Source organism: Mytilus californianus, unplaced genomic scaffold, assembly GCF_021869535.1.
Source record: "Mytilus californianus isolate M0D057914Y unplaced genomic scaffold, xbMytCali1.0.p SCAF_2, whole genome shotgun sequence".
Lineage (NCBI taxonomy): Eukaryota > Metazoa > Mollusca > Bivalvia > Mytilida > Mytilidae > Mytilus > Mytilus californianus.
In genome coordinates, this window is record NW_026262668.1 from 66,386,687 (window position 1) to 66,410,280 (window position 23,594).

Consider the following 23,594-nt stretch of genomic DNA (forward strand, 5'->3'; position numbering starts at 1 on the left):
AACAACTCGTCCCAGAGACAAGTAGGGCTGAGTCTACTGACGGACCATCTAAGAAGACAACTCGGACCGCTTGTCAGATTAACTTAGGGTTTCACAAAATGTAAGACTAACATGTCAAGCGGAGCCATCAATCTTTCATTTGTGCATTGGGGACTATTTAGGGGTATTTTGAGAGGCCTAAAGAAGAGAGGGGTTTACTTTAAAACCCTATGGGATTTTATTTTTTTTAAATTTTCAAATGACTATTACTTGAAAACAGCAAGTGATAGACACACACGGTCTTCAGTAATGAGAACAGGACAATAAAACAAATCAAATAGAATATAGGGTGAGTCCCTTGGTGTCATCCCACCCCCCTTTCAATTTGAAAATGTGCTTTTATCTTGTAAACGGTCGTGATCCCCATCCCTAAACCATATATATACTTGTATGAGACAATAAAACAAATCAAATGAAAATAATTTGGGGGAGTCCCCAGTGCCACCTCACCCCTTCTGTTTGAGAACTTGTAAACGATCGAGTTCCCCACCCCTAAACCATATATATTCATGTATCAGAGACAATATAACAAATCAAATGAAATATAAGGGGAGTCCCTGGGGTCACCCCATCCCCTCCTGTTTAAGAACTTGGAAACGGTCGAGATCCCCACCCCTAAACCATATATATTCATGTATGGGACAATATAATAAATTAAATGAAATATAGGGGAGTCTCTGGGGTCACCCCACCCCCTCCTGTTAGAGAACTTGTAAACAGTCAAGATCCCCACCCCTAAACCATACATATTCATGTATGGGACAATATAACAAATCAAATGAAATATATGGGGAGTCCCTAGGGTCACCCCCACCCCCTCCTGATTGAAAACTTGGAGCGTACATTTCAAATATCAAATTGACGTCCCCAAAAAATGAGTTGGGTGGGGTCATTGAGTGCAAAAAATAAAATTTTCTTTTAAGGTAAGGTTGTTGTATATCAAATGAAAGGTCGTAATGTGTAAATAAACACAAATGTACAATATACGAATGTTTAATGTTTGTTCTTTCAAATCTTAAAAAAGAATTTGAAGAAACAGTGCCACTGTGAGTTTTCATAATTACGTTTGCCTTGGTTTTTGGTTAACTGCCGAAGCGCTTACAGTGCTTTGATTTAATAAAAGTAACACTTTTGCATATATTAAAGTCCATTAATTGAGGTTCACAATGATATTTTCCCCTTTCCAAGGGAGTGGGGTTGGTGACAAGCATTATACACCCTCTGGGGGCCACTTCCTTTATACAAGGTAATAGGACATTCCGCTCGAATAGGTCATCTTTTCAAGCTTGAAAATATGTGAATAGGTCGATGAGACTATCAGAAATATATGATGAGGTCAATAAAGTTCCCATAACTTCTTCATCTGTCATCTTTCTTGGTGTTCCTGGCTGTGTTTTTATCAACCAATTTTCTCTCTTTTGATAATATGGTACATGTATTCCATTTTTACATTACACACAACAAGAAAACCCAAACAATATGGGAAAAGGTAACTTTTTTACCTAAGGAATATATGAAAAGGTATACATTTTTAAAATCTGAATTATATTAAAATGGTGGTGTAACAGAATCCCAGCGGCACCCCCTATCATTTAAGTATTGAAGTCCCCCCCAACCTGATTATACACCCAATCTAAATATTTGCCTCTGTCTAGAAGATGAAATAATAGCATGATATGTTGAACTGAAATTTCTTGTATTCTAATCAGATCATATATCATTTTGAATGAGGTCAGTTGTATATATTAGTTAATTATTATTTTTTCTTTAGATTTGCTAATTTTAGAACGCAGCATGACAGTAGACCAGGTCAGACTGCAGCAGCAGGTGCATACAGAAGGAGGACTAACCCAGTCTACTCATTCAAAATTGCATGTTTGGACGGCCCTGAATTCACCAATGTCAGTCCCATGATGATTAGACGCTTGAATAAGTGTGGTTTAGGTATACATTATTAACTCACTGTTTGGAAAGAAATTACATAAATTCCAATACAAGTAACATAATTTTACATAGTGTATGATAATGATCTTTCAAAATAATTGTAATTTTAATCTGAAATACAAGGATTTGACAAAACTGGTATAAACAATTTTAATAGCTGATTTAGTGTTATTTCCAATAGGTTGAAATTTTTACCACAACATGTGATCCTGTATTGCTTGTTGCCATTTGTGTTTGACATTGCCTTAGCTAGGAAAACAGTGATGCACAGATTTATATTGTTATTTGCAAAAAGAAGGTCAAGAGTTTAGAGTAATAATGTTATATGATTTTAGGTTTGAAGAATTTTACAATAAATATATAATTAAGAATTTCCATGAAAAAAAAACATTGGTAAAAATTAATTTCTCATTTACAGGATCCAGGAAGATAGTAATATCCCGGAGTGACTCTGTAATAAACTTTAAGAAGAGAGTCATAGAACTCTTTCCAAAATTGGAAAGGGTTGATTTTGAGTTCTTCCAGGCAAAGTTGAGGGAGAAACACAGACTTGAACAAGTGGTGTTTAATTCCTTAAAGGATCTTAAGGCCAAAGTGAAATTCACCCTCTATATTAAACCTGCACAACAGCTAATCAATGTGAGTACAGTTAACTTGATGTACCTTTTATCTCCTCTAAAGAGCAGGTTTAGATATTGTCTGATAAAAATAAGATTGTGGAATTATTTATTGCCTGTGAGACAACAATACACCAGAAACCAAATGATGTACATTGTAGGCAACTATATATATATAAAGGTTACAGTAAAATCTTCAACAATGAGAAAAACACATTCTATTAAATGGGTACTTTTTTACAACTTATATGTGATTGTTTACTTGACTAATTTATTCAACAAAATTATTTTGTTCAGTCCTGACCAGGGGTGCGAACTTCAACCTTTCATTTTGTAATCAGCATTCCAATTCAGAAAATGACTTATTGGGTTTGAATTAATGTAAAAATTAGGGATGTTGACGAGTACTAGAGTATTGCTCTATAGTACCAAGTATCGAATACCAAAATGATACTTGACTAATATAATCAGTTTCTATTAGAATGTTGTTGCCTTCTTAAATGAAAAATATTTTTATTGAGAGCGCTCGTCCCAGGAAATTAAATATCAAAATTAAATATGTTTCTATTGTTTGCGTTTAATTTTCATTTAAAATTCCCTTGCACAGAGGTAGGCTATGAACCACAAGGATATTTCTAAGTCATACACTTTTAGCTTACTGTCTTTTAGTCATTTGTCTATCTCTGTACCGTCAGAGCAAATCATTTCATCAGCAGGACTGTAAGCTATGTTACAAAGTTTATTTTGAAATCTATTGTGTCTAAAGGCATATTTTTTTTGTATACCGTAGATTACTGAAGGTGAATCAGATGAAGAAGAGCTTCCACCATTGTTCCCTCCCAGAAGAGAAAGACAATCTGATGATGCTAATTTGACAGTACAAGCGGTAATTTTTAGATCACAGCCTAACAATATGCTATTCCCCAGTTACTAAAAGCAATGTGTTATCCCAAATAACATCTAGAATCATGAAAGCATGTAAATTGAAGCATGATCTGTTAATGTCTTTACTGAATTTTCAACACCTGTAAGTTAAATGTGAAAAACATTAGTGCATAGATAATTATGGAATTCAATTTAGAAAAGTGCAGAATTATTTACTTTAATGAATGCTGTTTAAGTACAAGAGATCATACATGAAATTTTGTGCTTTCATGTTTGAATATTTTTGAAGTAAAGACGGAATAATGTGTCAATGTGTCCGTTTATTTACATCCTGCTCAAGTTTGAACATGTTATATTCGTATCAAGGTGAGCCATGCAAAATAATTTATTTACATGTTCCATCCTCATTATATATATGCACCTCAACATTATGGACAGTATGGATGAAGACTAAATTGGAGCATAACTTTAACAGTATTTAGTTCAGTTAAATTTTCATAATAAATTAGCAATCTTATTAATGTATAATGATTTTTTATTTTAACTAATACTGAGGATTCATTTATTTTCGTGGGTACTTATTTTCTTGGATTGAGACAAACTTGCATTTTCGTGTTAATTTGATTTCGTGGTTTTGCCAATGTCTGCATAAAGGAAAACCTTATACAAAATTTGTAATTCGTTGAATGTTTGAATTCGTGGTATATCTGTACACACGAAACCCACGAAAATTGGTACCTTACGAAAAATAATGAATCCACAGTATAATGAGATCAACTTTAAAACTGAAATTGGTAATAAGCATTTATGTTTGATAACTAAAGAATTGGTTCAATAGTTTATAGTTATGAACACAGCAATCTTTTTAAATTGACAACACCCATTTGAAGTCAGCTATAACCATGCACATGCCCTCATCACCTCTATTTCCTCTTGTATAAAAGGGTTTAAATAAAAATATTAACATGAATGGGTAACTTAAAATATAAAACCATGTTCAGTACTTTCTGTTGCATAAGAAACTAATATAAATAAATGTTTCATGGGTCTTTTATACAACTTTATCAATTTTAAGTTTAAAATTAAGTCTACTTCAGATTCTTGATTTTATACAGCCACCTTAAAAATAAAATTGCATGTTTCAGATACACTTCAGTTGAAAGCATGAAAGCATGTAAGTAAATAGAAAACTAACAAAATAGTATGCAATTTACAACAGATTATATTTCCTAATGCCAAAGAAACAGAGTATATTACAGTCATATTGTAAACTTGTAAAGTGCATGATACTGAAAAGTAGTAGTCTCCATAGTTAATCTTTAAACTTTAGTGACAGGTTTGCAATTCAAAACAAATACTTTTTAAAATGAATTTCAGGTCAAACATGATTTTATTAACCCAGCCATATTGGAATCATATGTTCTCTCAGGATTTTAAGACAGTGCAAAAAAAAATGAATTAATGAATTCTGTCTTCTTTTATTCTGCAGTCAACATCTGACACACCAGATTCGCCAAGAAGTCGCCAGAGAAATAGTACACTGTCTCAACCAGGTACCAGTGGAGCAAGTGTAAGTGAAAACTAGAACTGCTGTGTAAAATTGATAACTTCAACTTATTTTTTGGAGGTAATGACACCCTGTTGTTTAAAAATATAGTTTTACTTATAGTGTCAGTACCAATAAGTTTTATGCAAAGATTTGATTAAGGAATTTGGTTCATAATGTTTTTGCGAGAATTTTGTCTTCCACACATCATCATGGGCTACTTGAATACTTTGAAGGTATATTATAAGTCCATGAAACTTATGTTTAATAAAAAAAAGTAGGGAATTTCATTAACCATATGTGTATTTATCACATGTTTTATTTTTGTAGACAACCGTTACATCTGAGAGGTCAAATTCCTCATCCACTCAAATAACCAGTACATTGTCCTCACCTGGTAGAAATAGAGCAACTGTAAGTTACTTGGAATGCTCTTTATAATTATAACTTGAAACTAGTTTCTGGTATGATAATCTGTTCACGCATAAAGGCAACACAACACCATTTTCATTTGTTGTTCTGCAGATGTTTTGAAGATAACAATTAGTGCAAGCAGATGCAACTTTCTATAGTAGTTTGCTGCTGGAAATCACACTTTTAATATAAAGCAAACTCCAAATCAAAATTTAAAAATGTTAGAAATAAAACTTTCTTTTTCAGAATTATTCAACAAAATTACTTTGGACTAAATTATCATTTTACAAAACCCATTTTAAGGGGAGACAAATTAAATAAAGTGTTAGCATGTTCTAACTTACTTATTAAATCAGGGGATGTGGTATGAATGCCAATCAGATAACTATCATAAAGACTTAATAAGAAAGTAGATTTGTAGCCAGCAGCATGCTTTACAATTCCGTGAAATTAAATGTCTACTAAGTATTGATTCAAATTATTGTCAATAATAGTTCATGTTCCAATCAGTTTATTGTACTGCAAAAAAAAAATTGTGTTTTCTCTTTGAAAACAATGAAGAGATATTTAGCTTTTGCATTGTAGGTAGCCCTGGAAGGCTCCAACACACCATCATCAAGAAGAGGCAGAGTCATAGCATCTCCTGTTGCAAGAAGATCTAATGTGAGTTTTTAAAGTACACATATTGACTATTCTCAACTCGTACAAGAAATTTGTCTGAGATGTAAAGACAACTAACACAAGAAATATTCTATTTTGAATCAAAAATACTTCAACATCATTATGCAAGTAACATTCATTGATTTATTGACTAAGTCTTTGGTTGAAGTCTTTTAAATTGACTCATCCTGCTTGAAATCCTACTTTTACCCCTACTTGGTGAGCAGGGGACAACAGTTCTAGTTATATAGATGTTATTATTGACAGTTCATAACATATATGTACACAATCTAATGGAAGAGATTGATAATTATAAATAAAAAAATTACATTCACCTGTAATTTACCTGTACATAATCAGTGCAAATAAAAGACAAAATCGGCGCAAGTGAAATGCTAATCGGCGCATATGAAAAACGCCGACTTAGTGTCACAATACTAAGAACAAAGTATAAAAATCAATTGAAATTAGAATAACTCTCATCAGATTGGTACTAAGAACCAAAAAATATAATGAAAGACAAAAGATATTAAGTATTGGTCTTTGAGTTCTCACAGTTGCTGAAGGCTGGTTAAACTCCAATTTCAATTACTAAATGAACTCTTTCATAATGGTATCTCTCAACCTCAATTCTTTTTGAAAACTTTGATTCCTTTAGTTTGCATAATTCTACCACAAAGTATATATTGTCAGTTGTCATTAAAAATTAATGAAAATTTCTGTTGTTTCATTTGTGAACCTTTTAGCAAATGCTTTTCATTTGAAGTCTATTATAAATTAGGTTATTCTTTTGTAGGCCACACCACGCAGAACTGGTTTATCATCTAACTCTGGTAGGCAAAGAAGAAGAACTGCTATAGCTGCTGATGATTTTATTCATGCAGTGGTATGTCGTAGTAAATTCTCACACCTCTTCAGTTTTGTATATGTCATTGCTCAAAACCAACAGTATGAAACCTTGTGCTGTATAAATACTTTTTGCCATATATATATATATATGAAATAAGAAGATGTGGTATGATTGCCAATGAGACACCTCTCCACAAGAGACACAAAAATTAACAACTTTAGCTCACCGTACAGCAATGAGCAATGAGCAAAGCCCCTACCGCATAGACAGCTACAAAAGGCTCATGAATGACAAATGTAAAATATAACATTTCAAACAAGAAATATAAAAGACTAATGAATGACAAATGTAAAATATAACATTTCAAACAAGAAAAACTAAAAACAAACATGATATACTGCAATAAACGACAACCACCTAATGACAGACTCCTGAGTTGACATTAAAAGGTTTCATACCTTGTGGAATGAAAGTCAAATATAAACAAATGGTCAATGTCCCATGGAAATAGTGGTCCAAATGATGATTTTATATGGTCAACTACATTTGATGGCAATCAATGCTTGCAAGAATGTAAGCTTTCTGTCAAATGGTTTTAGAGGAGTTTCAATCACCAAGTGTCATTGTTGTAATCTAGTTAAAAAAAGGTCCAATTACTCCTGTAAAAATGTTATATCAAAATGGTAAAAAAAACACAAGATGACAAAACAGTCTACAGATTATAGGAAACAATGATTTACCAAAATTAAGAGGCATCAATGTGGTCAACACAGGAAGAATTAACACTAGTCAAGATTAAATATTGCAGGTGTTGATTAATATCTTGATATTACCAACAAATCTTACAGGAAAGTATATTTATGTTTACAGTACAACTAACTATGGTCATATTGGAATTTTAATGCATAATAATTGATGATGAAATTGGTTACTTATTCAATGTCTTCTGAACCAAAATGAATACAAAAAACAATATATATCAGTTTATTTACTATTTTGTACATAAAATACAGACGAATCAAATAATCTGGATCATAATGCATGAGGTTTTGTGTTGGTAAAAGTTCTTTCATGGTTAAATTTTCATTCATGGAGATTCCTGGACAAAATTCTTAAAAAAACAGTATAAGGAAGATTTTAAATGATTTGTGATTCAGTCTGTTTTTTGGATTACCAATAGTTCATCATTTTAAATCTAATTCATTAACTTTATTGCAGGTAGCTCCTGAAGCTTCCATTTCACCATCAACAAGAAGAAACAGAGCCCTATCATCTCCCAGGGTGGTTGCAAGTAGATCAAATGTGAGTAAAAAACTTCATGTCAAATTTGGCTAGCTAAAATACTACTTTTGTTTAAATATACTTTACCAAGTATCATTAAATATACAATAGAAACATCCACAAATGAAAATTTTAAAATTACAAATGTAAAACTGTAAAATATTAAAGTCATATGAAATCATTTACGTGAAATTTTAATGTTATAGAAATCATTGAATCATTGAAGTCCTGTATGCACATTTTTATATGACCGCAAAAAAATTTTTGTGGTCGTATATTGGTATGACGTTGGCGTCGTCGGCGTCGTTGTCCGAAGACACATTGGTTTTCGCACTCTAACTTAAGTTTAAGTGAATGGATCTCTATGAAATTTTACCACAAGGTTCAATACCACAAAAGGAAGGTTGGGATTGATTTTGGGGGTTATGGTACCAACAGTAAAGGAATTAGGGGCCAAAAAGGGGCCAAAAATAAGCATTTTTGTAACTTCCAGACATAACTTGTGTGTTAGTGTATGGATCTCTCTGACATTGTACCACAAGGTTCCATATCACAAAAGGAATGCTGGGATTGATTTTGGGGGTAATTGCCTCAAAATTTTAGGAATTAGGGGCCAAAAAAGGGGCAAAAAACAAGCATTTTTCTAGTTTCATGACATTAACTTGTGTGTAAGTGTATGGATCTTTCTGAAATTGTACTACAACGTTCCATATCACAAAGGGAAAGCTGGAATTGAGTTTGGGGGTAATTGCCAAAACGTTTAGGAATTGGGGGCTAAAAAGGGGCCAAAAATAAGCATTTTTCTAGTTTCCAGACAATAACTTGTGTTCAAGTGTATGAATCTCTCTGAAATTGTACTGAAAGGTACCATACCACAAAGGGAAGGCTGGGATTGATGATGGGGGTAATTGCCTCAATATTTTAGGAATTAGGGGCCAAAAAGGGCCAAAAAACAAGCATTTTTCTAGTTTCCAGACAATAACTTGTGTTCAAGTGTATGGATCTCTCTGAAATTGTACTGCAAGGTACCATACCACAAAGGGAAGGCTGGGATTGAGTTTGGGGGTGATGAATCGTAAGGGGGTTCAAAAAGTTTGGGGGGGGGAGGGGTTTCCTTTTTTTTTTCTTTTAAAATTTTCCATTTTAAGTTGGTTATTTCTGATTTATATTTAAAAGCAAATAATAATGATATGGTAGGAGATACACACCAAACAGGATGTGTAAATTATTATATAATAAGTATTGTTCAATAGCAAGAAATTTTCAATTGCACAGTATTGCACAATAGCAAGAAATCTTAAATTGCACAGTATTGCGCAATAGCAAGAAATATCCAATAGCACAATATTGCGCAATAGCAAGAAATTGTAAATTGTACAGTATTGCGCAATAGCAAGAAATATTTAATTGCACAGTATTGTGCAAAAGAAGATACTTCATATAAATTGCTTATTTCTTGACCAATTTCAATGGGGTTTTATTCTAGAATTCATGGGGTTCTTTAATATGCTGAATCTAACCGTGTATTTAGTTTTTGGATTTTGGGCCCCGTTTTTAAATTGGTCCACATTGAGGTCCAAAGGGTCCAAAATTAAACTTTGTTTGATTTCATCAAAAATTGAATTATTGGGGTTCTTTGATATGCCGAATCTAACTGTGTATTTAGATTCTTAATTTTTGGTTCTGTTTTCAAATTGGTCTACATTAAGGTCCAAAGGGTCCAAAATTAAACTTAGTTTGATTTTAACAAAAATTGAATTCTTAGGGTTCTTTGATATGCTGAATCTAAACATGTATTTAGATTTTTGATTATGGGCCCAGTTTTCAAGTTGGTCCAAATCGGGGTCCAAAATTAAACTTTGTTTGATTTCAACAAAAATTGAATATATGGGGTTCTTAGATATGCTGAATCTAACCATGTATTTAGATTTTTGATATTGGACCATAATAGGTGAATGTCCAATTTAAAATTTTTAAGTTCTTAGACCACATTCATTCTGTGTCAGAAACCTATGCTGTGTCAAATATTTCATCACAATCCAAATGCAAAGCTATAACATATTATCAACAAATAATACTTCATTCAGTGACTGTTGATCGCAAGCTTAAAAACTTTCTAGTTTGTTGGCAAAGTTAACATGATCATGATATTTATAAACAACCAATGTAGAGCATGTAGGGCATGTGACGTATAAGTGAATTTAATTTTTTCTTTATATATTTTCCATCTATTTTCGTTTGTTCATAAAAGTTTTCCTTAACAGTCGTTAAATGATGTGTTGTATTAAATTTATTCTTTAAGAAAAAGATATGACTATTTTCCTGCGTTCTTGTTAACATTCTTTCACCGTTTTCCCTACTCACTTGCCCTGTGTCATGATTATTTTATAGAGAAACTTTAAAATATATACAGAACTTCTATATTTTTTGCTTTGCTCTTTTTCAGGTAAGTGAAACTACAACTCAAGCCTATCATACTGCTGGTACTCCAACAGTCCTATTCCGATCAACTGCAGTTCCAACATCCACAGAACAAACGGCAACTGAACAATATGAACAACTGTCTACACCAGTCAACCCTCTGTCATTAATGGATGTTACAAGGTATTGATATTGAAATGAAGAGATAATGAATTAATGTATGTGAGACATTGATCCTACAAACATGAATTCAGTTATTACACATTTGAAAAGTAGTATGTCCCATATCAGGGTCTTTCAATTCAGTGGTTGCTGTTTGTTGCTGTACATCGTATTTGTAACTTGTTCATTAATGTTTTTTAGATAAATCAGGCCATTAGTTTGATTTTTTTTTACATTTTTTGTTTCAAGACCTTTTACAGCTGACTATGTAGTATGGGATTGTTGTTTGCATTGTTGAAGACCGTATGATGACCTATAATTGTTAAGTTCTATGTTAATTAGTCTCTGGTGGAGAGTTGTCTCATTGGCAATTATACATTTTTGTATCACATCTTATTTTATATCAAGAAAAAAATGAGATCAAGTATTACACGGGAATTTATATATAAGTTAGAATATGTTTGCATCTTGCACATAAATAGTTTATGCATTTATTTTGTGTGTTTCAGGGATTTGGCTGTAGATGTAAACAATATCAATGCAATTTTTGAAGACATCCCAGAGGTTGGACTATTTGGAGACATTGGGTAAAATTGATATTTGACAAAACCAAATAATTATAATAGCATTAAGATGAAGGTCAATCTTTGTTTTTGTCCTTGAAACTTCCCTCTGTTCACTTTCTTTTGTGTTCATGCTCTGACTTTTGATCAAGATATCCTGTTTTTAGGAAGATTACATATCATGTTTGGAAGGATTTTGATGGACCTGGTACTTGCCTCATCAATTTCTGATATAATAATACCAAAAGAACAAATTTGCCTGATTTTCAGGAAAACATGTAGATCATACTAAAACAGATAAAGTTACATTGTGTTGGTTATTCTACCATTATCATTTAACCTGAAAAAGGCAAAAACATTTGTTTAAAGTTAATTTGCAATTGCATTTTGAATGCTCTTTTCCAAATTGAATTCTCCAAACTTAAGTGTGAATGTTTAAAATTCCAGGTGAAAAATATTTTTAAGGTTTTTGTTTTGCCTGCGACGAAATTGGCAGTATTAGAGACCTATGGATAACTGTCTTGGGGCAGTGCTGTAAACTATTTGTATAAAGTCTTATATTTCTGAAGGACAATGACCTGGATGCTTTATACCTTGTATGCAGATACCTTATGTTACGAAGTTATGTTACACCTTTTGGTAACAGCACATTTTGGATTGTAGGTTAAGGCAAAGCTTGTAAATATGATACTAGTACTACACAAAATTGTACAAACTAATCTTCAAAAACTATAGTTTTATGTTTGTACATGTATTGTTGCTTAAGAGGAAAGTGCTTTCATTGGAAAGAAATTTTTCAGATATGAAAGTGATATTCAAAAGACAGTTTGCTGTAAAATGACATCTGAAAGTGATATTTTTTATTATTTTTAGGCAAAATGAGTGTACAGAAAATTTCAGAAAAAAAATTAAAGAACATAAGGAATTGTTTATCCACAATGACTCCGATGACCCATTACTGATGGAGGTGAGAAGGGAAAATCCTGTGCAGGATTCCTTGGCCTTCATCAGTATCAGCCAAGATGATCTTCACAGCCCACTAAGGATATCTTTCACTGATGAGGACGGTGTTGATCTTGGGGGATTGAGACGGGAATTTTGGAGTCTCTTTCTCCACAAGATAAGTAGTTCTGTATTTGTTACAGGTATGCCAAAATTAATATTGATTGAATAAACGTTAGTTTTTTAAATGATAAATTCACAAAGAGGTTAATTAAGTCTCCCAAACGAAGTTTGGGAAGACTTACTGTTTTTGCTCAGTTCTTATTATTATTATTCTTCTTCTTCTTCTTCCGCCGCTTTTAAATTTGAACTTGTCCGCACCCGTTCTCCAAAACCGCATGTCAGATTAACTTTGGGTTTCGCAATATGTTAGACTAACATGTCTAGTGGTGCAATCAGGGTTTTGTTTGTGCAACGGGGTTTATAAAGGGGTACTTTGAGGGGCAAAAAGAAAAGAGGGTTTTACTATAGAACCCTATGGGATTTTATTTTTTAAAATTTTCAAATGATTATAAATTGAAACCGTTTGTGATAGACACAATCTTTTTAATTGAAAATGTTCTAAATGATAAAGCCCATTAAATGAAATACAGGGTTAGTCCCCAGGGGTCACCCCCACCCCCTGCCATTTAAGAAAGTTCTAATACCTTGTAAGTGGTAAAAATCCCCATCCCTAAACCATATATATTCTGGTTTGTCATGATAAAGCACATCAGATGTAATACAGGGTTAGTCCCCAGGGGTCACCCCCACCCCCTGCCATTTAAGAAAGTTCTAATATCTTCTAAGTGGTCAAGATCCCCACCCCTAAACCATATATATTCTGGTTTGTCATGCTAAGATGGTTTGAATGATATACAGGGTTAGTTCCCAGCGGTCATCCCTACCCCCTGCCATTTGAGAAAGTTCTAATATCTTGTAAATGGTCGAGATCCCCACCCCTAAACCATATATATTCTGGTTTGTCATGATAAAGCACATCAAATGAAAACCAGGGTTAGTCCCCAGGGGTCACCCCCACCCCCTGCCATTAAAAAAGTTCTAATATCTTCTAAGTGGTCAAGATCCCCACCCCTAAACCATACAAATTCTGGTTTATCATGCTAAGATGGTTTGAATGATATACAGGGTTAGTCCCCAGGGGTCATCCCGACCCCCTGCCATTTGAGAAAGTTCTAATATCTTGTAAATGGTCGAGATCCCCACCCCTAAACCATATATATTCTGGTTTGTCATGATAAAGCACATCAAATGAAATACAGGGTTAGTCCCCAGGGGTCACCCCCACCCCCTGCCATTTAAGAAAGTTCTAATACCTTGTAAGTGGTCAAGATCCCCACCCCTAAACCATATATATTCTGGTTTGTCATGCTAAGATGGTTTGAATGATATACAGGGTTAGTCCCCAGGGGTCATCCCAACCCCCTGCCATTTGAGAAATTTCTAATATCTTGTAAATGGTCGAGATCCCCACCCCTAAACCATATATATTCTGGTTTGTCATGATAAAGCACATCAAATGTAATACAGGGTTAGTCCCCAGGGGTCACCCCCACCCCCTGCCATTTGAGAAAGTTCTAATATCTTCTAAGTGGTCAAGATCCCCACCCCTAAACCATATATATTCTGGTTTGTCATGCTAAGATGGTTTGAATGATATACAGGGTTAGTTCCCAGGGGTCATCCCTACCCCCTGCCATTTGAGAAAGTTCTAATATCTTGTAAATGGTCGAGATCCCCACCCCTAAACCATATATATTCTGGTTTGTCATGATAAAGCACATCAAATGAAATACAGGGTTAGTCCCCAGGGGTCACCCCCACCCCCTGCCATTTAAGAAAGTTCTAATACCTTGTAAGTGGTCAAGATCCCCACCCCTAAACCATATATATTCTGGTTTGTCATGCTAAGATGGTTTGAATGATATACAGGGTTAGTCCCCAAGGGTCATCCCGACCCCCTGCCATTTGAGAAAGTTCTAGTACCTTGTAAGTGGTCGAGATCCCCACCCCTAAACCATATATATTCTGGTTTGTCATGCCAAGATGATTTGAATGATATACAAGGTTAGTCCCCAGGCATCACTAATGCATATAACTTTACTGGACCAAATCAATTTTCACTGGACGTTGCCCAATGTCAGGCGACCCTGGGAATTACGAATTATGGGAGCTTCGTTTGGGAGACTTCGTAACAGCATCCTGTTACAATCATTTCTTGTTATTTTTACAGTTAAGATATTTTGCCATCTTTCATTTGAACATTTTAAGTTTTCTGTGCTAAACTTTGGTTGCATATATGCAATCTAAATTGTTTAAACCTAGATTGGGATTGAATTGAAAATTTGAATCACAAATATTCTTAAATAGGGACCAAAGAGGGCCTGTGTGCAAATTTTTACAGAATTTCAAAGGAAAATACACAAATATATCAAATTATAAAATTTTGTTGTATGAAAATTTTTAAAATATCTTTTATTTTGACCTGCATTTTAATCTGGTTATATTTGGTCTGATGTGCGCTTGGATTGACAGTTTTGAAACATTTGGCATATAGCAAAATTACTATTATTCAGGTCTATTATATTATCAATATTATAAGATAATGTCCTTTTTAACGATTTTAATGATCAAAGACATTGGATGAATCAATGCAAAATTCCTGTACAGCATTGTTTGTATTACTGAAACAGCTTCTGTTAACTTTAATGATTTAGAATCCCATTGAACTTCTCATATAATTACATACACCACAATTACAACTGCTTAATATTGCCCGTAAGAGATTCAGTGATTGTATTAAGAGCAGTATAATGTTTCAACCATATTGTTAGTATGATTTTGGTACTTTGTACAATTTCAGGAAAACCAGGACGCCAAACCTTGCGTGACAACTTTATTGCAAGGACCCAGAATATTTTTTTCCATCTGGGACAGCTGGTCGCCTTATCCATCATTCAAGATGGGCCAGGTCTTCCCATCTTTAGTGATATAGTTACAGACTATATCTTGCTTGGGAAACCCTGTATTTTAAATGTAGATGATTTGCCAGAGGGTTTAAAGAATACCATTGTCATGGTAAGTTTTCTATTCATATTTTCGTAAAATGAAGATGGGGTGTGAATATTGTATAAATAAGCTTGAACAAAAAATCTGAATGTAATAAAGGAAAAGAAAAAAAAATTTCAGCATCATATTTTTTTTAAATTTATTAAATCTCGATTCATAATCTCATGTTCCATAACCTTTATGGAATACCAGTAATTGTTGCAATAAATTGTTATTTGATTTTCATATAATACTCTTTTTTTTGTTCCATCATTTTTGTAAATTAAACTTAACCCTTCATTGGACAGGTTATTTAGCCAGTCCCATTAAAAAAATACAAAGTATCAACTTAAATAGATGTCTGATTGTTGATGAAAGTGGCCGGGTTTGGGGGGGTGGGTGTTAAAATAATTCCAATAAAAACAGATAACTCTACTGCAAAAAAAGGATTAAGATGAACTTTCAACTAAAAATTAGAGATTGCACAACATGAACACAACAAAAAGCTGGTAAGATTGAAGTCTCCTTTTCAAAAACTGCATACATTAATTTGCTCTTTCATGTACAAGTTCTTATTATACCCCACGCAACGAGTTGCGGAGGGTATAATGTTTTTGACCCGTCCGTCCGTCTGTCCGTCAGTCTGTCCGTCAGTCCGTCAGCCCTGTTTCTTGTCATCGCAACTCCTCTCAAACCACACAACAAAGTTTCATGAAACCTTTTCAGATAATAAGGACATACTACGTAGATGTGCATATTGACAGGAAATTACGATTCATTTTTTTTCCAGGAGTTACGCCCCTTTGAACTTATTTGCCCAATATACTACTGCAACCTTTTGTCATCGCAACTCCTCTCAAACCACACAACAGAATTTCAAGAAACCTTTTCAGATAATAAGGACATACTACGTAGATGTGCATATCGACAGGAAATTATGATTCAATTTTTTTTCCAGGAGTTACGCCCCTTTGAACTTATTTGCTTCAATATACTTCTGCAAGAGTTTGTCATCGCAACTCCTCTTAAACCACACAACAGAATTTCATGAAACTTTGTAGATAATAAGGACATACTATGTAGATGTGCATATCGACAGGAAATTATGATTCAATTTTTTTTTCTTATACAATTTTTCTTTAATTTTAATTTTGTATCTCCTTACTGCAACTATAATTTCTATTAACATTTCTTTCAGATGCAAGATTGCACTTCAGAACCGGACCTACAGAATATGTACTCTGGTATATTTGATGAAGCTGTCGATGCCGGATTTATAATTCCACCTTCATCATTTAAAAAAAAACATGTAAACATCCTTCTGGCTGCGTTATTGGAGACCCAACTTAACAAGTGCAAGAAAGAACTTGATCAGTTTATCAAAGGTATTTAACATTGGTTTATGACATATCTAAAGTATGCAGCTTATAATTTGGTATGACACTTGTTCTAAGCTTATTGGTTCATATTCCTATATTGCAGGCATTCTTAACTGAACTAGGTTTTCACTGAGCTAGTACACATTTTTTGCTTAAGCCGAAGCCTGCCTCCGAGTGTGGGATTTTCTCGCTGTATTGACGACCCTTTGGTGACCTTTGGCTGTAATCTGCTCTTTGGTCGGGTTGTTGTCTCTTTAACACATTTCCATTCTCAATTTTATTCTTAATATCTGGATAATGTTTTTATTATAGAAATATGTCTTGATTTGATTTAGGGCTTAGTATAATATCAGTGATAGTGCTTTTAGTTCCTGAACATTTTTAGAAAATCTTTTGTTGAACAACTGGTAGAGAAGTTTTTCCAGTACGGCCTTCAACAATGAGCAAAGCACATACCGCACAGTGAGCTATAAAAGGCCCCGAAATGACAATGTAAAACAAATTCAAACAAGAAAACTAACGGCCTAATTTATGTACAAAAAATGAACGAATAACAAATATGCAACACATCAACAAACGACAACCACTGAATTACAGGCTCCTGACTTGGGACAGGCACATACGTGTACATACAGAATGTGGCAGGGTTAAACATGTTAGGGGGATCCCAACCCACCCCCTAACCTGGGACAGTGGTGTAACAGTACAATATAAGAACGAACGATAAAAAATCAGTTGAAAGAGGCTTAACTCATCAGATGGATAAATACAAATACAAGTGGACGTGGCCGGGTAGTTGTACACATGTACATCCAAACAACAAAAAGACACTAAGTACAGATCTGAGAGTACTTGCATTTACTGACAGCTAGTTCAAAGCCACTAACAACTGATAAAAAAATCTTGCATCTAAGACTAAATTATCAATCCGTAAGCTCCCTTTAGAATTTTATAAATTTTAGATTTTACATTTCTGAGTTATGGGGTTTTATTCATTAAAAAAGGGGGGATTTTCCAGTTTTTGGACAACAACTCAAAAATGCTTTAAGCAGTTCGCATGAAACTTTGGTGAATTATTTATAGCTATTGATGTAATCTCCCTATTGATTTTCCTAAATTTCAAATATGACATTGAGAAGAAATTGAACTTTATTTGTTTATAGTCTGGCAACAGATTTATTAAGTATTGCGCAACTGCACAGTGTATTGCACAACAGCAAGAAATCTTTAATTGAATATAAATTCAATTCATATAACCAATTTCAAGTTCTTTGACTACATTTATTCAGAAACTATAATATGTCAAATATTTAATTACAATCCAAATTCAGACTTGTATCAAGCTTGAATATTGTGTCCATTTTTGCCCCAACTGTTCAGGGTTGGACCTCTGCAGGTGTATCCAGCTGCGCTCAGCGAATCAGTTTATTTCTTAATTAAGAACTCCTTTTTGTCGAGTCTGTGACTTTTAACGCAGAAAGCTCGACATAGGGATAGTGATCCGGCGGCGGCATTAGCTAACTTCTTAAAAGCTTTATATTTTAGAAGGTGGAAGGTCTGGATGCTTCATACTTTGTATATGGATGCCTCATGTTACGAAGTTTCCGTCAGTCACATGTCCAATGTCCTTGACCTCATTTTCATGGTTCAGTGACTACTTGAAAAAAAAGTTGAGATTTTTTGTAATGTTAAATTCACTCTTATTATAAGTAATAGGATAACTATATTTGGTATGTGCGTACCTTGCAAGGTCCTCATGCCCGTCAGACAGTTTTCACTTGACCTCGACCTCATTTCATAGATCAGTGAACAAGTTTAAGTTTTGGTGGTCAAGTCCATATCTCAGATACTATAAGCAATAGGTCTAGTATATTCGGTGTATGGAAGGACTGTCCAACTAGCAGGTGTTATCTGACCTTGACCTCATTTTCATGGTTCAGTGGTTATAGTTAAGTTTTTGTGTTTTGGTCTGTTTTTCTTATACTGTATGCAATAGGTCTACTATATTTGGTGTATGGAATGATTGTAAGGTGTACATGTCTAACTGGCAGGTGTCATCTGACTTGACCTCATTTTCATGGTTCAGTGGTCAAAGTTAAGTTTTTGAGTTTTGGTCTTTTTTTCTAATACTATATGCAATAGTTCAACTATATTTGGTGTATGGAAATATTTTATGATCTATTTGTCAGTCACGCAGTTTTTTTTTTTACCTTGACCTCATTTTCAAGGTTCATTGCTCAGTTTTATGTTTTTGTGTTTTGGTCTGTTTTTCTTAAACTATAAGCAATAGGTCAACTATATTTGTTGTATGGAAGAATTGTTAGCTGTACATGCCTGCCTAGCATGGTTCATCTGACCTTGACATCATTTTCTTGGTTCATTGGTCAATGTTTAGTTTACTTGGTTAATGCTAAGTTTATGTGACAGTTGTAATAAAGCTTTATATTTAGGACTATCAACATAATATCAATGATTAGTAAAGATGGCGAGACATTTCAGCCTGTGCACTCTTGTTTCATTCATAAATTACTTTATACTTGGAAATATAATTTTGCTTGGAGTTATAGTTTCTAAAAAAAGTATTGTCATTGAAAGAGTTGACATGTTGCAATGTACATTTATTCTACATAGTTCTATGGTACCAAATCAAAAGTTTATATAAAAGAAAGAAGTCAAAGGTTTCCCATCATAGTTTAGTTACATACATTTTTTTTGTACCTGAGGTCGTTGAATATAAATAAGGAGATGTGTTATGATTGCCAATGAAACAACTATCATCCATACATTGTACCTACCAGTAACAAACCACATTTGCGAAGTTGAATAAAATACAGTTGATAACATTTACTTATTACTAAAAAGAAAATGCCAAACTATTTTAAACAGTATTTGACTATAAACATAGATAAAAAAAAGGTACAAAGTGGACATAATGCACTAGTTCATAAACAAGTGAGAACAATCGCCTTCATATAGTGCTCAGAATATGACATTCATAAAACTTGTTCAATATCATTAGAGAACTCTAAATCTTAAATACTGAAAGCCACTTCTGATAAGTACAATGTACTATGCAAGATAATGATATAACTGGACTAAAAATACACACAACCTGTAATTAACTGCCTTTACAGCGCTTTCGCGCTTTGATTCTTTTTCAGGCCCCTCCTATGATAGGAGAGGGGTATGATACTTTCTGGTTTGTGCACATCAGCTGTTATTTCTTTTGTCCATCAATCTGTCTTTTATATGTGAACATTTTTACCAATTCAGTTAACCATAAAGTTTAGTCACTTTAACTTGAAAGAAATTTTCTTTGCAAATTCCCAGAAAATTTTTTTACCCTATTTTTACTGTTAACAATTAACATTGAAATGGGATAGTCTGAAACCATTACATACATAATTGTCTGGTTAAAGGTTATTGTTGAGGTAATATATCTATAAGTTCTTGTCATGTCAACTTGAAAGTGGGAGCAGGGAATGATGTTCTATAATCACATATTCTTGTTTGACTTCCTATTTATGAAAATACATTAAGAGAGATGCCAATTAGTTACAAAACAAAATGGAATAACCTTCTGTTTTATGTCAGACTGATAAACATGCATATAATATGTATTTTAGAGAATATTTGATACTTTCATGTTTTCATGATCTAAATATTTTTTAAACAGGATTAGACACTCACCAAGTTTTGAGCCTGTTAAAACAGGATGTCAACATTGCCTGTGCTAGGACACTGTTCAGTGGAAGAGTCAAACCTTTAACAGTCCAAACATTAAGAAACCTGTTGAAGTTCAAGTACGATACAGGGAATGCTGCCTTAGACCAAAGGGCAACCGGTCAAGGATTTTTAACATTTCTTCAGGCCACTAAAGGTGAGTATTTAGAGCTAAACCAATTTATTGACATACAGCATGATCAGACGATATTGATTTGATATTTGGTATATATAGTTTCATCATGACCAGTTACAGATCAAGTTCAAATTTTATTTGGTTCAGATGTTTGTTTTTCAGTGTTATGAGTTTGAAATTTCTATTGACACTAAGCACATATAAATGATTTATAGCACAGATTTCTTTGAAAAGTGATGTACTCAATGTTCAAAATGATTCCAATTAAAATAAAATTGGAAAGAATCGAGAAGGCTGATTTGAATATAATTAAGATTTTAATGGACAAATAATTTATTTAAGAAAGACATTCATTGTTTTAAAACACGTTCTTATGAACTACCAAAAACAAGAGTGTGATATGGGAAACATTACTTCCCCCCACAATATCTATTCAGATGTAATGATCAGGAGTTTTTGGTTCTTCAGCAATTTCAAATTTGCTGTTAATTATGTATGTTATAACATGGTCAGTAGATAAAGATTTTTTTTTTTAAACAGGAACATCAACTGTTATAAATGGAATTGATATTGGTCCAAAGGAAGTCTTGATGTGGTTGACAGGGTCAACAGCAATTCCAGCAATAGGCTTTCACAAGCCAATAGATGTATGTTTTGGAAGCAGGACATTTGTAAACACCTGCGCCTTGGCATTGACCTTGGAGGTTAGACCTGAACTTGCCCCAGCTGAAGCTGTCAAGTTTTACAGCGAGATCATAATCAACAGCCAGACATTTACCCAAGAATGATATATATTATTATTTTGGCCATCAGTCTCTGTCCTTGAAAACTTATAAATTGTATTGTGTGAAAGCTAATTTTAATTATTTAAGGAATGATTGTAGCGGGTTATTTTAAAGTGTGCACCACATTTTTTATGTTATTTGGAATAGACCATTTACAAAGACCTGAAATGAAAGTTTTATAGTTCTCCATGAAAAGGGAACACATTTGACCCTGGAAATTATAAGGGTGATTCCATTAGTTCTTACTTTGGCAAGCTGTTAATAAATTAATTCTATAAAAAGTCAAATCTTAATCAACAAATATCAGATAAGTTTAAAAAAAATTGTTGCACTGCAGATCACATATTTTCACTAAAATCAGTAGTTGATCATTATTAACAACAAAATTAATATTTGCAGCTTTTATCGATCTTAAAAAGTCTTTGATACAGTTTGGCGAATAGGATTGTTTAATAAACTTTTGATACATGATATTCCAAATAGAATTTTTAGAATTGTTTATTCAATATTTACTGACTTAGTATGCAGAATCAAGTTCTCAAATGGACTCAGTTCAGCATTTCTATCTGAGCTAGGAGTAAAACAAGGAGATGTACTGAGCCCTGTACTTTTTAATTATTATATTATTGACCTCACTAATGCTTTAATCAATTGTAATTCTGATTCAGTTGTAATTGGGGATTTTTCTTAAAATATTCTTCTATATGCAGATGATATTGCTTTATTGTCTCAAATTAAAAAAAGGGCTACAAAACAGTCTTTATTTCTGTGTCATTTGGTCTCTTATGGAGAGTTATCTCATGGGCAATCATACCACATCTTCTTTTTAGCTCACCTGGCCAGAAGGGCCAAGTGAGCTTGTCTCATCACTTGGCATCCGTCGTCTGTCGTCCATCGTCTGTTAACTTTTACAAAAATCTTCTCCTCTGAAACTACTAGGCCAAATGAAACCAAGCTTGTCCACAATCATCATTGGGGTATCGAGTTAAAAAATTTGTCCGATGACCCGGCCAACCAACCAAGATGGCTGCCATGGATAAAAATAGAACATAGGGGTAAAATGTAGATTTTGGCTTATATCTCTGGAACCGAGGCATTTAGAGCAAATCTGACATGGTATAAAATTAATTATCAGGTAAAAATTTATCTGCTCAGAAACTTTCAGACGAATCTGAAAACCCGTTGTTGGGTTGCTGCCCCTGAATTGGTAATTTTAAGGAAATTTTGCAATTTTTTGTTATTATCTTGAATATTATTATAGATAAAGATAAACTGTAAACAGTAAAAATGTTCAGCAAAGTAAGATCTACAAATAGGTTAACATGAACAACATGGTCATTTGACCCCTTAAGGAGTTATTATCCTTTATAGTAAATTTTTAACAAATTTTTGTAAATTTTTGTAATCTTTCAAAAAACTTCTCCTCTGAAACTACTGAGACCAATTTATCCAAACTTGGTCACAATCGTTATTAGGGTATCTAGTTTAAAAAATGTATCTGATGACCTTGCTTGCCAACCAACTAAAAAAAAAACATAGGGGAAAAATGCAGTTTTTGACTTATATCTCTGAAACTAAAGCAAAAGTATAACAGTTGCATTATTTCATGCATCAATTGTAAATAAAAATATCAGGTGAGCGACACAGGCTCCTGGAGCCTCTAGTTTATATTTATGCTTTACATGATAATTGTAACTGTTGGAAGCTACAAGTTAAAACGGATAAGTCCAAAGTTATTGTTTTTAATTCAATTGGTAAACCTTTTTTTTTACAAATTTCTTATAATGATTCTTGTGTTGAAACTGTTAGTGTACTCATTATTCTTATTTTATTGTAATAAAATGTAATGGTTATTTCAATATAGCCATTGATACTGTTGAGGAAAAGGCATAAAAAGCCTACTTCAAAAAAAAGAAAACCGTTGGTCTGAATAACCCATGTAGACTTCTTGAAAAATTGTTTGATTTATTTATATCACCCATACTTAGGTACTGTTGTGAAATTTGGGTTGTTTACTCATCCTAAAGGGACTTTGAACCCTTTAAAAAATTACACATTATATTTATCAAAGAAGCATTTCAAGGCTTCATGTGATGCATGTTGTGCTGAGATTGGTCCAATTCCACTCAAATGTAAGAT

At 33.4% G+C, this 23,594-nt stretch overlaps 1 protein-coding gene across 2 annotated transcripts; it reads left to right on the forward strand.

Moving 5' to 3' along the window:
* The first annotated feature begins 225 nt into the window (after positions 1-225).
* Positions 226-21,579, forward strand: LOC127730269 (uncharacterized). Of its 2 annotated transcripts, XM_052238570.1 has the most exons (15): positions 226-1,983; positions 2,402-2,622; positions 3,391-3,486; positions 4,975-5,055; positions 5,362-5,445; positions 6,031-6,108; positions 6,902-6,991; positions 8,174-8,257; positions 10,683-10,840; positions 11,329-11,406; positions 12,256-12,527; positions 15,248-15,462; positions 16,631-16,817; positions 20,488-20,691; positions 21,211-21,579. In XM_052238570.1, exons 1-15 carry the CDS (start codon positions 1,950-1,952, stop codon positions 21,456-21,458), a joined length of 2,130 nt encoding a protein of 709 aa, XP_052094530.1. In that variant the 5' UTR covers positions 226-1,949; the 3' UTR covers positions 21,459-21,579. The 2 variants fall into 2 exon arrangements, with proteins under 2 accessions (XP_052094530.1, XP_052094529.1); XM_052238569.1 differs by lacking the exon at positions 226-1,983 and having other exon boundaries at positions 2,160-2,622.
* The last annotated feature ends 2,015 nt before the right edge of the window (positions 21,580-23,594 follow it).

What these genes read in the sequence shown, in the direction of transcription:
- LOC127730269 (XM_052238569.1), top strand. Translation starts at nt 2,302, where the DNA reads ATGTTATATGATTTTAGGTTTGAAGAATTTTACAATAAATATATAATT. An exon ending in GGACTATTTGGAGACATTGG is followed by an intron (nt 11,407 to 12,255) that starts GTAAAATTGATA and finishes TATTATTTTTAG; the next exon opens with GCAAAATGAGTGTACAGAAA. An exon ending in TAGTTCTGTATTTGTTACAG is followed by an intron (nt 12,528 to 15,247) that starts GTATGCCAAAAT and finishes GTACAATTTCAG; the next exon opens with GAAAACCAGGACGCCAAACC.